This window comes from Phoenix dactylifera, chromosome 16 (assembly GCF_051530095.1).
Source record: "Phoenix dactylifera cultivar Ajwa chromosome 16, Ajwa_hap1_PhDact_Kaust_v1.1, whole genome shotgun sequence".
NCBI lineage: Eukaryota > Viridiplantae > Streptophyta > Magnoliopsida > Arecales > Arecaceae > Phoenix > Phoenix dactylifera.
Window position 1 is genome coordinate 18,159,021 of NC_143205.1, and position 13,718 is coordinate 18,172,738.

The 13,718-nt window shown below is 39.4% G+C and overlaps 1 protein-coding gene across 1 annotated transcript; it reads right to left on the minus strand.

Moving 5' to 3' along the window:
• Window positions 1–3,619: 3,619 nt before the first annotated feature.
• Window positions 3,620–11,863, minus strand: LOC103701123 (putative serine/threonine-protein kinase PBL7). Its single transcript, XM_008783098.4, has 5 exons — window positions 10,999–11,863; window positions 10,494–10,657; window positions 10,182–10,371; window positions 4,886–5,277; window positions 3,620–4,260 (listed from the first exon to the last, which is right to left on the minus strand). Exons 1-5 carry the CDS (start codon window positions 11,099–11,101, stop codon window positions 3,964–3,966), a joined length of 1,146 nt encoding a protein of 381 aa, XP_008781320.4. The 5' UTR covers window positions 11,102–11,863; the 3' UTR covers window positions 3,620–3,963.
• Between the last annotated feature and the right edge of the window lie 1,855 nt (window positions 11,864–13,718).

Genomic DNA, 13,718 nt, shown 5'->3' on the forward strand with positions numbered 1-13,718 from the left:
AAATAGATTCGAACCCTATTTAGTTGCGGTCCTATGGCATCTTCTTGTTGTTTTTTCTATGAACACTTCCACTTTTCTTTGTAAAAAGAGCACTTTCATGGACTTCTAGTGTTTCATTTCTCTAAAATATTTTATAAAAGTATATGTGATAAAAATAAAACCATGTAAATTTAGAGAAAAACCTCTATAGCCTCATGCTACCATACTGGAAGGTTTTAGTTATGACTTACTATAATCTAATAGAGAAAAGAGAAGAAATTCATTGTATCCTTTGAACTCAAATATCTTTAAAAAATACTAGAAAATAGATAAATTAGCAAAAGTAGGGTCTGATTCTCTTTTCTTCCATTAAAGATGAATAAAACTGGATTACATGGCCTCTACTATACTAGTGAGCTTCGCCCTTTTGTATCTAAGTTGGATTCCTCTTCTAGTTAAAATAGATTATAATTTTTCTAAAATAAACATAATTAGAAGAAGAAGAAGAAGAATTTGATCAGTATCTGTGAATTATCATACTATCAAATATTAACCAAAATTTTTGCACTAGTTTCCATACATATGCTCCCTTTGTAGTTTTCTTTTATTGTCATATGTTAGGGTGGTAGTTACTAAAAGAACATCCATGGAGGCTCAAAAGATGCGACCAAAGATTGGTACTCCATTGGTGTTACTTCATATGTCTATGGTTACAATTATTCACACTCCCAGCAAGCCTACAATTCATCACTAGATAGATTTTTAGCTAGCATATATCATCTCACAAGAACATAGTATGATGTAGATAAACTACAAGAAACTCATGTTCCTATGAACAGTGGATTGGGTCATCTCCTATATAATCTAGCATTCTGGAGAGTTTTTGTGGACTACCACATCTGCTATCTTGACCATGCTCTATGGTATTTTTTTTCTAATTTTTTTGAATGTATTCATATCATGATTGTACAGTCTGTCGGACTTTTCAAAAAAAAAAAAAAAAAAAAGAAAGAACAGAGGCTCAAAGGAGTAATATTATAATAGTAGAGGTGCATGACAGAGAGACCATTGCTTTTGGACACGGTTGTGTCTAGTAATTTGTTTTGTTGATTCCACAAAACTATAAAATAACCAAGGAGTCATTCATTAGGTTGAGTTTTGCCACACCTCCTTCCTATTTTTGCGTGGTGCTTTCTCCTGTACAATTTGTCTCAATCTAACAATGTTCAATCTGTCTCCCTTTCGACACTTTTCACATCTACCAACTCAAACGGTTTGGCCAATATTTGTAGCTGGATGAGAAAGAGACGCCTATGAAAGGAAAGACTCTTTCCACCTCTAATAAGCTTTTGGATTCTCCATAATCTTACATCAGATTCTATATTGATGATATCTTGATGTTTACTGGATTTGTTCTTTGTTGAATCGGTCTTTTTCTAGCCTAACCTAAACAAGCAAGTCCTGCATAGGAAATGTTTTTTTTTTTCCTTTTGCTTCATTTTTTGTTTTATTTCTATATAGCTTTCCCATGTGGTTTATTATAGTTGTTACTCCAAGTTTCTTGTAATGAAACCACAAGGCTAAATTAGCTCATGTGGAATAAACTTGGGGGTATATCCTTGCCTAAAAGAATAAGTGAGATCTCTTTTCATCTCTCTCTCTCTCTCAGGGTCCACTAGTTGGGTCTATTCTTAGCCCGTGCACTAGGAAGAGGTTGTGGGTTGAATTCTAAGCATGGCATAGCCACTATGATAAGGGGGGAGAAAAGAAACTATTTTAAGACTCCAGGATTGCTCTCTTATATATGCTTACATGGAGTTTCATGCATAATTATTACCCATAACCTATCAACTATTCGGTGTAGATAATTGCCAATAACATGATGGCTTTTATTTTATTCAGTTGTCCCCACAATCTTTCCCATGATATCTATAAGCCAGAAGGTTCAAATTGCCAATGAATTTTCTTTTTTTTTTCTTTTTTTTTTGCAATAACCTCCTCAAATCAAAGAAGTATAATAATCACCAAGGACAAAGCTGAGCTTATATTTTATGCTCCTCATCCCATTTGGACCTTAGAATGAGTCCTATTCTTTACTTGATAAGGTCTAAAATTAGTATTATAAAATCAGACTGGTGTGACATTGCTAGAGTGATAACTAAGTTTGATTGGGTCAAATAAACAAATGCCTTTATCATGTACAATCTAGAACAGGAAGCTAGTTGAGGGTCATAGGCTAGAAGAAGCATGTACTAAATGGATGGCACCTCAAACTTCTGTGCAAGGGTTGGTGGACCACTTCCATCATGCAAGCTGGGTCAACCACCCTAGAAACCATGAAGTCGCCCCTTTGTTTCTTTCAAAGGGTCAAAAGGACTCATCCTAGAAATGTCAAATATTGTACCAAATAGACAATCCTTACTCGGTTTGTCTGACCAAGTCTAACTCGCACTCCTGACCACCAAAAAAACCAAAATGGAAAAAAGCACTAGCTCCTGTCACAAGCCAGCAAAAGATTCTGTGAAAGGACCCCCTCCTTCAAGGAGGATTTAACTTATAAGAAGAAGTACATGGTGGCATAATGAACAAGCTATATTGTCCAATGAAAACAGATAGCTATGTTTGAATCTTGTTGAGGCATCGGACCGATGTTCGAGAAGGTAGTAGGTTAGAATACAACAAAGAATTCTTCGAATTCTTGAACTATTTCAAGTTTGACAATAAAAGATGTGGAAGTAAATTGGCAGGAGTAAATTCTTTGCAATCCAATAACTAACATTAAGACGTTATTGCATGTCTGTATTGTTGATTACTTAAAACCCAAAGATTTATAGTTTTCTGAGATGAAAAAAAAATTATTTCAGCGCCTCATGATAGTATAATTGTGCATCATCCTTTTAAGTGATGGCACTGGTAAGAAATAGAGATACTGTTACTTTTATTTATTTGCTTGGAAAACAAATCAGGGTACCATCCACTTTGTTTGTTTAGCCATGATCATAATTATCTTAACTCGCTGGTGCAAGAAATAGAAAGAAAACACCACTTTAAGAGAGCGCACTTCAAAGACTACTGGATAAAATATAGATCAAGAACTATTTTTGCATATTCAATGGAAATTCTCTTGGAATGCACTCATTCAACAACATCCTTGGCATTTACAATTCCGACCTTTTTAAACAAGGAAATAGTATGGACAAAACGACCGACAAAATCACAAACCCCTCCAACTTCTAACTTCCGTTCGGGACCAAAACTCATGCTTAGAAGATCCTAAACAACAGTTATTCAGTTTTTTTCATAGAAACTTCAACGTACAGTTTACACAGCAGCTACAGGTCAGCTTTTTGGATCTCAGTTCAAGAAAGCATGCATACAGCACTGCAAATCAAATCTAGTGATGATAATCTACAGAAGGCTGAATAAAAGAGAAAGAGAGAGAGAGAGAGAGATGCTTACATTACTGCCGCACTGCAGTTCCACCCACAATTTTCCAAATTTCCTTAGAAGAAAAAATTCTGCTCCACACTGATTCAGAGGTCCCTCTGGTTCTCTTCCTCGTAGAGAACTCGAGCAGAACCAGCACTTCCAAATATGATTCTGCACACCACATCTGCGAACCATTTCTTACGATCTGACATGGTCAACAACAGAAAAACATATATTCCCATAGCATTAAAATAGAAAGCTTTACACACATTGGACCATCAATGTTGCAGTAGTTGGCAATTACAGTGGAATCAAATTTGATGGCTACAATAACAACAGCAGTCTAATGTATCAAAAACCAATGCATGCATGAAGAGCCGCACACGTTTACTTGCTTCCAATGTATACGTCAATGTGACATTACATCTGATCTTCACATTTGTTTACTGGATCCTCTGGTAGTGAAGTCAAATGACATAAAGATCTGCTCGCATTATACTTGCCAAACTCCATCTCCAGTTAGGATAAACCAGTATACTATTAGTAAGCAAATGATTAACCCTTTAAACCATCGCCGATTGTTGTAACAGGAGCACTGGCAGCCTTCCGTGGGGGTGATGCTGGAGGAGGGGAGCTGTCCTTTTGGTCATTCTCTGAGACATAGGGCTGAGATGCCACATGATCGAGGGCAACAGCCGCATCATGCATGGTGGGGCGAAGATGTGGCTTCTCATGAAGACACATTGAGGTGACAACAGCAAGCTGGTAAAAGGCACGGATTGGGTACTGCCCACACAATAATGGATCAGCCAACTGAATAAACCTCCTCCTATCATTGAGCAAAGGACGTGCCTGTTCCATACATGGTCACAGAAAAAAAAAAAGGAAAGTGCATCTCAGGGACTGTGTTCATGATCTTGAGCTAGCCAGTAGTGGTTGAGTTACAAATTGAAGTCCTATTATCATTTAATAATAGAAACAAACTATTAGAATATAAAATTATAGTGGTATCATTGTGATTACTTTCTTGGAGACTACACTAGCCTACTTATCTATATTTTACAAATAGGACCCATCACTGTCTTTATGATATTGATAAAGAAAATCTACATTATCAGAAAAGTGAAAAGGCAGAAAACCATCAACCTGTTATGCATATTACTCGGATTTAACATGCTTGCGAGAAGATTGATGTTAATTTAGCCATACCAAAACTGTTACAAATTTGGAATTGAAATATCCAAAAATTTTCTTTTTTCTTTTCTTTTGATGATAAAAACTATGACATCTTTCAGAACCAGTTGTCAGTCATCTGATGATGTTTCTCGAATAATCAGAAAAGTAAAGGTTCTAGAAATTTCATATGGAATGATATCATTCCAATGAGATGAAGCTGAAAAAGCAATATTCAAATGTTTTCTGCAGTAGAAATTAAAACATGTACAGAACTGAAATTGCATTATTGGGAGTGACCTACCCATGAAATTAAATTCTGTTCCCCTAGCTTCTTGGAGAAGTCATGTACCCTTCGACCAGTGATCAGCTCCAATACAACCACACCAAAGCTATATACATCACTTTTCACAGTCAGCTTTCCGCTCATAGCATAATCAGGAGCACAATAGCCATAAGTTCCCATCACCCTTGTAGAAACATGAGTTCTGTCACCAACAGGTCCAAGTTTCGCGAGTCCAAAATCAGAGAGTTTAGGGTTGAAGTCATTATCTAACAATATATTAGCAGATTTTAAGTCACGATAGATAACAGGCGGGTTGACCACATCATGCAAATAGGTTAGCCCTTTTGCAGCACCAACAGCAATCTTTATCCTTGTGTTCCAATCAAGTGGTTCTTTATTAGGTGGTAGATCTGAGAAAAGAAAGAACTTGTGGGTCAATATTTCACACAATAAAATGTTAAAAAGTAATTAATTATTACCATTTAATGGAGTGTTTACGAATATGTCTCTTAGTGTTTCTAAGTGACATCTCTTAGAGGCTAGAGCCTTAAATGAGTTAATAGTTTTCTTTTTGATTGTTGTGATGTATTTGTGAAGGGTCACCATGTAACTATATAAAGCTCTATTGTTAGTCATTTTATAAAGGGGGGCAACAGCAAATGATATGTTAACATGTCCCAAAATCAGTCCCTTTGTAATCTTGTCTTGCTTAATTGAAACTTGAGTGTTTATGTGCTTCTCCAAACTTGTCCTTATTGTTATCTATGTTGGTCCTATCATAATGATTCTGGGGTGTAGTCCAGAGTGCCTAGCTACATTTCGAGTATAGTTTTACTCTCCACATAGTATCAGAGCTTCAATACATGGTTCAGTGGTGCTTACGGCTTTGCAAGGATGAGGACTGGAAGAAGAATATAATTTGTGGATTGGTTCCTACACTGAGGATGGACTCCAATGGTGGTGGTTTGAAAGCTAAATAGCACCAACTATATGAATTGGAGGCTTTGCATGGAGGCTTACCTCCAAGGACATGATTTATGGGATGTCATTGAGGAGTTGGAAATAGCTTGTTGAAGATGCTTTGAGAAAGAGAGAGAGAGAGAGAGATTATGGGATGTGACCCACAAAGGAAGGGATCTCAGTGCATGGATCCAAAGACACATCAAGTTGTCACCTCTCGAGATGTCATCTTTGATAAGGTGTTTTCTTATTATGTGCAGCCTACTGTAACCTTGTTTGAGTGAATAAGTTATGAAGCCAAAATAATCGAAAATGTGAGAGATCCATATTACAATTTGGAATAGAAAATATCTTTCATGATACAAGTTGGGTAATCATGGAGCCATTTTTCGACCCAAAAGAGAAAGTGCAAGCATGGTACAAGAAGCATGAAGTATAGTGATCATAATGCGCACAGTGGAAGAACAAACATGCTCTAATAAAAGTACCGCACAAGCTAGTGAAGATATTTTATGAATTTTTACATCCATGGAGATGGCCATGAACATTCTTTCATTTAGAAGAATGGGATCTTTAAAGAACTACATGCTTCGTAGCCCCTCAACTTTAATATCTTCAAGAAGCTAGATTGATGCTTAGAATGGGACATGGAAAAATTTGATGTAGGAGGGATATTAAAAAGTAAACCAATTTAATGCAAAATGAATTATTACTAATTAATGAAGTGCTTATGAACATGTCTCTTAGTGTCTCTAAGTGATGGCTCTTATGTCTCTAAGTGATGTCTCTTAGAGTTCTATATGAATTAAAAGTTATGTATTTTGGGTTGTAGTGATACATTTATGAAGGGTCATCACGTAACTATGTCTACTGTTGGTCATTTTGTAAAGGGGGCAAGAAGAAATGATATGCTAAGTATCCCCAAATCAGTCCCTTTGTGATATTGTCATGTTTAATGAAACATTGATTATTTGTGTTCTTCTCCAAATTTCTTCTTCTTGCTATCTACTTTGGTCCTACCATAATGATCCTAGGCATGTAGTATAGAGTGCCTAACTACACTTTGAGAGTGGTTTAACTCTCTGCATAAAGTATGAAATGTTAGAATTTTAGAGACATTAATAGTTAATAAATCAGCAAAATTATGGAATGCATTTATCAATCCAACAGTGGAGATGCCACATGATTTATTTCTTTATAAAGTGTAAATCTACAGTTCGATCAAATAATGTAGCAAAGGCCATTAGTCATATATATGCATATAAAGCAAGAAAAGGGCAATTGTCCTCCAAGCATAAGTTGAAATTCAAAGAAGATTACTGGCTTGGTTAGCAAAAATTTGTTGTAGTTCTCTAACAAGGATGAGAGCACAAGGCTTTCAAATAGGGGTGGCAATCGGGTCGGGTCAGGCATAAACAGGTCAGGTCAGATACAAGTCGGATCAAAAAATTATAAATCTGAACCTGATCTGTTTATTAAACAGGTCAGGATTTATAACCTGAACCCGACCTGTTTAATAAACAGGTCACCTGATCCGACCCGTTTAAGATCCGTTGAAGGAAAGGAAAGGGTGGGGACCGGCTGGATGGGAGGAGAAGAGAAGAGAGAGAGAGAGAGAGTCCGAGAGAGGAGGAGAGACCGAGACCGAGAGAGGAGGAGAGATCAAGAGAGAGAGAGAGAGAGAGAGGAGGAGAGTTCGAGACCGAGAGAGAGAGAGAGAGAGGAGAGAGAGAGAGGAGGAGGAGAGATCGAGACCGAGAGAGAGAGGAGAGAGATCGAGAGAGAAAGAGGAGGAGAGATTGAGACCGAGAGAGGAGGAGAGACCGAGAGAGAGAGGCGGGAGGGTAAAGGAGAAAAAAAAATCACTGCTCATCTTCTTCTCCGATCGGCCTCCCTCGCCACGGCTGCGCCCGAGCCGCCACCCCGCACCGCCCGCGGCCTCCGTCTTGCCGCGTCTCCGCCGGAGCTTCACCGATCGAACTCGAGATCTACCGCGAGGCCCACGACCGCCGCTGTGCTGCCGTTGCAGCGCCGCACCAAGCCGCCACCGCTGAGCGCCGCTGCCTCCGTCAAGCGTCGCTGCTTCTGCCGCTCTGCCGCTCGGATCCAACGCCCCCTCGCCTTCCCAATCGGACGCTCCACCACCTTACCGAGCCGCTTGCCTTCCTGATCGGGACTCGGGATTTCTTTCGACAAGAGAGGAAGAGCCGGAGAGGTGGGAGGCCAGGAGGTTTCGACGACGAGAGAGAGAGAGAGCCAGGTCCATCATCCATGGAAGATTGGAGGTCTGGAGGGTTCGACGCGACGGAGGAAGAGATGAGGGACAGAAACGCGATGGAGAGATGGGTTCCCACTTCCCTGATGGCCTGACTCCCTGTCCCTGACCCCGTGGCCCGTCCCATCTCACTAAATCACGCTGGACTGTGGGCTAAGCAACCTGTGGGCTGTGGAGATAGGTAGTTATTGCTTTCCTTTGGGCCAAGGCTTGGGCCGCCTTGTCTGAAACAATCCGACCCATATATTAAACGGGTTAAACAGGTTAAACGGGTTAGACATTTAAAATCTATATCCGACCCAAATAATAAACAGGTTAAACGGGTCAACCTGTTTATGACCCAAACCTGTTTAGACCAAACCCGAACCTGTTTATGGCGGGTCGAATACGGGTCGGGTTGGCGGGTCGGGTCATATTTTGCCACCCCTACTTTCAAAGAAGTGGACTACCAATGTCAATGAGATATTCAGAACTGGCTTAGTTGGGTTAACTAGCCCTTTCATGAAACAAGGAAGTTACAAAAAGGCCAAGGATAAAGAATAAGCAATTCTGCAGCATTACTGATATTTTTATCTGCAAATTTATACCAAGTTTCATCGAAGTAGGCTTGTAAGCCATAACTAGAAGTTTTGATAATGCGAAGTCGAACAAAATACAAGCAATAAGGAACTCATATTCAGAACTCAATTAACAACACTTCTAACTAATTTTTCTCAGCCGTATAAATAATGAATGACCAAAACCATAACCATCAAGCCCTGTCCCAACTATCTAGGATCAACTTTATGATCCTTATTCACTAAGAAACCTGTCTAGGGCTGCATCTGATGTCATTTGAAAATTTTCCATATCCTCAGTCATACAATTGATGGATCAGAAGATGATTTTAATAGGCATTAAGTTAAACAGAAATCCAAGATAAAAGTATGTACAATTTTAAAGATTTATATGTGGAAGGAATTGCAAGTTCAAGATTCAAGCATAAGCTAACTGAGAAACTTCTTGAATTTGAAACGAACAAGATTTTACATCATTGTTCATCAAACTACACTATTGCAGATATAGCTACAAACATCAGTAGGGATCATGTTGTTGGACGACATTTACATGTTAAGATTATATTATGGTTATTTGCTAAATTGCGATTGTGGGGATGGTGCTTTAGAAGATAAAGGTCTAAAGTAAGTTGAATACTGGGAGTAACACAAAGATTGAAATGCGACTGCAGAGAGAACATAGTTGGAGACAAGTTCCGAGTCAAGAGTCGATGCCTGAATAAAATGTGGAGTGAGTATCTAGCTATCTTGATTCAATAAATACATAAAGGATGGAAATATAGATAAGTTTGTTCTCACTATAATCAAAACATGGAGAATACAGCGCAGCTGCAGCGCTGCACTTCCAGATGGTGTAATTGGAGGAAGCCAATGCAGCAATGAGACATTAGCAAGCAAAGAACAAGGGCTAAATTAGGGATCTAATAAAGAAGGGGATGCATGACAGAAATATTTAACAGAGAATGGCTTAACTTTGGGTCACGCAGTCTGAAAGGTGGAGGGTATTAAAGAGTACATAACATAAAACAAATATTGGAAGGATTTAAAGAAACTTCTATGGTCAAATATATGAATCCAAAGAAAATGTGCGATAAAACAATTAGCTGATGACTGGGCAAAGCAAGCCTTGTCACTTATGGTTGTCACTGGGGTATCATCTTCCCTGTGACTTAGTAACATTGAAGCCATAAAATTTTAACCGAAAGCAATTAACATTGACATAAGCTACATTTATGCTTCCAAAGCCCTTAAGCTTCATATCAATACCTAATAATACATCTCATTCCTTGCATGATGGAAATAATGAGAAATAAAAGGAAGTTCCATAGGATTGCTCATATTACACCAAAAGGAACATATATTCCAGTGAAATTATAATTTACAGCAATTGATACATAATTTCTAATCAGGCAAAAGATCTGAAATGGAACAAGGTCAAAGCTCAAAACTGTGCAAATATGCAAATCAGATCGGTAAAAGCAAAAGCCTGATAAAAATAGGAAGATTTATTAAAGAAGGTTACCGAATAAGTGATCCTCCAAGCTACCCTGAGGCATGTATTCATAAACCAAGAGCCTCTCAGATCCCTCGGCACAATATCCATACAAGCTAACAAGATTCGGATGGTGAAACATTATCAGCATTAGAACCTCGACCAGGAATTCGTTACTCCCCTGCAACCCATTGTGGTTGAGCTGCTTGATTGCGACAACCTGCCATCAAAATTGAAAATTTATATATCAAATGTTGATCAAAATCAATACTTTCATCAAAATAATGCATGGGATCTTAAGCAAGTTTGCTACAGAATAAGAAGAAGGCAAATGTCGCTTGCCTGGCCCGATTCCAAGAACCCCTTAAAGACCCTCCCAAAACCCCCTTCCCCAAGCAAATTAGACAACTTGAAGTTCCTCGTGGCAGCCGCGAGCTCTCGCAAGGTGTAGCTATGGGCGTTGCAGCTCTTGTCTCCAGCTGGTGAAGGTGCCTTCTTCTCCAAATCTGCAGAACCAAAGAGGGGAGGGGGACAAAATAAAAACTTTGTTTTTAAAATTCCGAGAAAGGAACATAAGTTTCAGAATGACCTTAACATTAAAAAGAAATCAGGATGCCAAAGACCAAGAACCACCCCTCCCCTCCCCACCAAACACACGGGCACACAGAAAAAAAAAAAAAGAAATCAAAATAACCTTAAAAGCTAAAAGGAAGTGAGGAATTCCGGCATACCCAAAGAACATAAATTCAGAATGTCCTTAAAATTTAAAGAATTTGGAATGTCAAAGAGGAAATATTGCAACTTTTTGGAAAAAAAAAAGATAAAAATAAAAACAATTTCGGCATACCTAACGAATCAACGAGGCGGGACAAAGACCGGGGTACCATGCCATCGCCGAGCCTCCTTCTAGCTTCTTTCTGCCGATAGGTAACGCAAGAAAAGCAACTCATCTCTCCCCACCGAACCCAAACCCTAATCAGGACCAACAACCACGACCCTGAGACCTCTCCTCCTCTCAGAGAAAATTCAACACTAAGCTGCTACATTGCCCCTATCTCCTCCCTCATCACGTCCTCTCTCTCTCTCTCTCTCTCTCTCTCTCTCTCTCTCTCTCACCCACCCACCAAAATAAAACAAAGAAAAGGCAAAAAAATTGAATAAATGATCGACGAAATTAGGAGCAGCCACGTAGCATCAATCCACACGGCAATAAAATTGGAAGAATAAATCGAAGAAAGAAGAGGGAGAGGCGGAAACCCAGACGGAAAGGCCAGAACTAGGGGAGAGCTTTTCGGGGGAAGGAGCGGAGGAACAGAAAAAGAGAGTTTTTTTTATTAGGTACCTCTCTATTTCCGTTTGCTTCTTTTGGGGTTAGGTTTTTTTTTGGTTCCTCTCTATTTCCGTTTGCTTCTTTTGGGGTTAGGTTTTTTTTGGTTCCTCTCTATTTCCGTTTGCTTCTTTTAGGGTTTCGTTTAGAGGACCGGAACATTCGTCGTATCCAAGCTCGCCGGCCGTTTGCTCCGTCTTCTTTGGGAGTGACGGAGGCGATGATTAGGGAAGAAGCCATGAAAGAGAAGAAAGCGCAATGCACGGGAGGAGAAGGCGAACGAGCGATCCACGGGATAAAGTGAAGAGCTGGCTCTCTTACGGAAAATAACGATCGGGGAGGAATTGGAGCTATGTTAGCTCAGCTGTATGTGGATGAACAGCATGCGGAGAGTTTTTAGCAAATAGAAAGTTGACACGTGGCATATATCCTAAGGCTATAGGATTGATGGAGTTACTATTATGCTACTTACGCTAATTTTGATGCTGTAAATTGTGCTAAGGTTTGCACCCATATGTATCTACAAGGCATAGATCTGCAATTTATTAGCATGTATTCCGATGCAACCTTTGCATCATATATGATCAATTGAAATTCATTTTTGCTAACCGATGAAGTTAATTTGTGCTTGTTCTAAAAGACTCACCAATCCAATTAGCTTTGGCAATTATCTCGCCCATTAGCTAGCTATCGTATGACATGTGAATTGCTAAGTTAGAGAAAGAAATGGAAGAAGGTAGAAGGAATTGGCGGATGTCATTACTCTCCCTGGCCCATTATTTTGAGATACCAAAGTCCTTCATTAGAGATAAACTCATATGTGCTAAAAGTCTTATAACTGCAAATTTTGAGCATATACATATGATTTCTTCAATATCATCAACCTCTTAACTTTGTATATCCAAACAAATATGTGGTCATCCAAAGAGTTTCATAATAGGTATGTTTATCCTCAGCAGTGGGCCATAACCTGATTCACTTTGTCCACTAAGTGAAGTGGGGGGAGAGAGAGAGAGAGAGATTAGAGAGAATAAGGAGTAAAGAGGGTGGGTGAGAGAGAGAAGAGTTACCCGCCTAGCACCACCAATGAGAGGAGAGTCTCACCCACCCTACTTGGATTGGCGACTAATGACAACAAGAGGGGCGATGTGAGGGGATGACCAATGATGACAGATCAAGAGGGGTGATTGGAATCAAAAGGGATCAGTGATTAGGGAAAAACCAAATAGATGATGGGAGTTAGGAATCGGGGGTTTTAAGATCTTTGGCTCACCAAACTTCTATGTGCACGCACCTCACTTCAACACAGGATCGGTTACTCAAGTCCTCAAGCACAGGCCCTCAGGCTCAAGCTAGTTATTTCTAATCAACTTAGATATAGGGCCAAGTTGCCTTAAGCTAAGTTCGGGTGCGGTTCCGAGCCCGGTTTTCAGGCCTTGTTCCAAGCTCGGTCTTCAAGTCGGGCTTCAAGCTAAAGTTGGGTTGAACCAAGCGTTAATTCAAAACTGGCCCAAAATTCTTTCGAGACCTAGTCTGAGGCCCAAGCCTGATCTAAACTGCCTTGGGCCTAGCCCTACTCTCAACATAAGTTGTCCATATGACCATTCTTAGGATGTCTTCAGCAACTCCAAGAATAAGAATTGAACCATGGAGCCTATGTATATCTATAGTGGGGGTTACTTGCTGCAGAGACAAGTCAGTGAGGAGAGAAAATAAGATGGAGATGGAAGCATAGACGAGTCAGAAGCCCAAAACACACTTAAATATAAATTTTAAGGTCTCAGTTTTATTGCATGCACCCCTAAACATTTGCTTGGATTGTATGACCTCTCATCTGATACCAATACTGCTCTTTAGGTAAGAGGCGGGGATTTGATTTCATATATGACGTTCCTTTTTGCCTTGGTTCTGCCAACAATAGCTAGGTCCATCTTAAGCTGGATTTCGGTCCAAATAGGAGGGATGGGTATAAGGCAGGAGTTGGGGTTAGAGGCTCTCTTCGTCTCCAAACAAAACAAAAAAAAAATTCCATTCTATATTGCACCATGGAATTATTTTTTTCAACCTTTTGCGGCAGCTACTACTCCATTCCTGTGTTTTTACATATGAGTTGCCAAAATTTTAAGCACTCTATATAATGGAAAAAATATCGCACAAGAAGTTAGAGACAAATGAATGACAAGTCAACGATAAGTGATGTGCAACTCTTAAATTGCTTAGAGCCAAATATAAATTAGAAC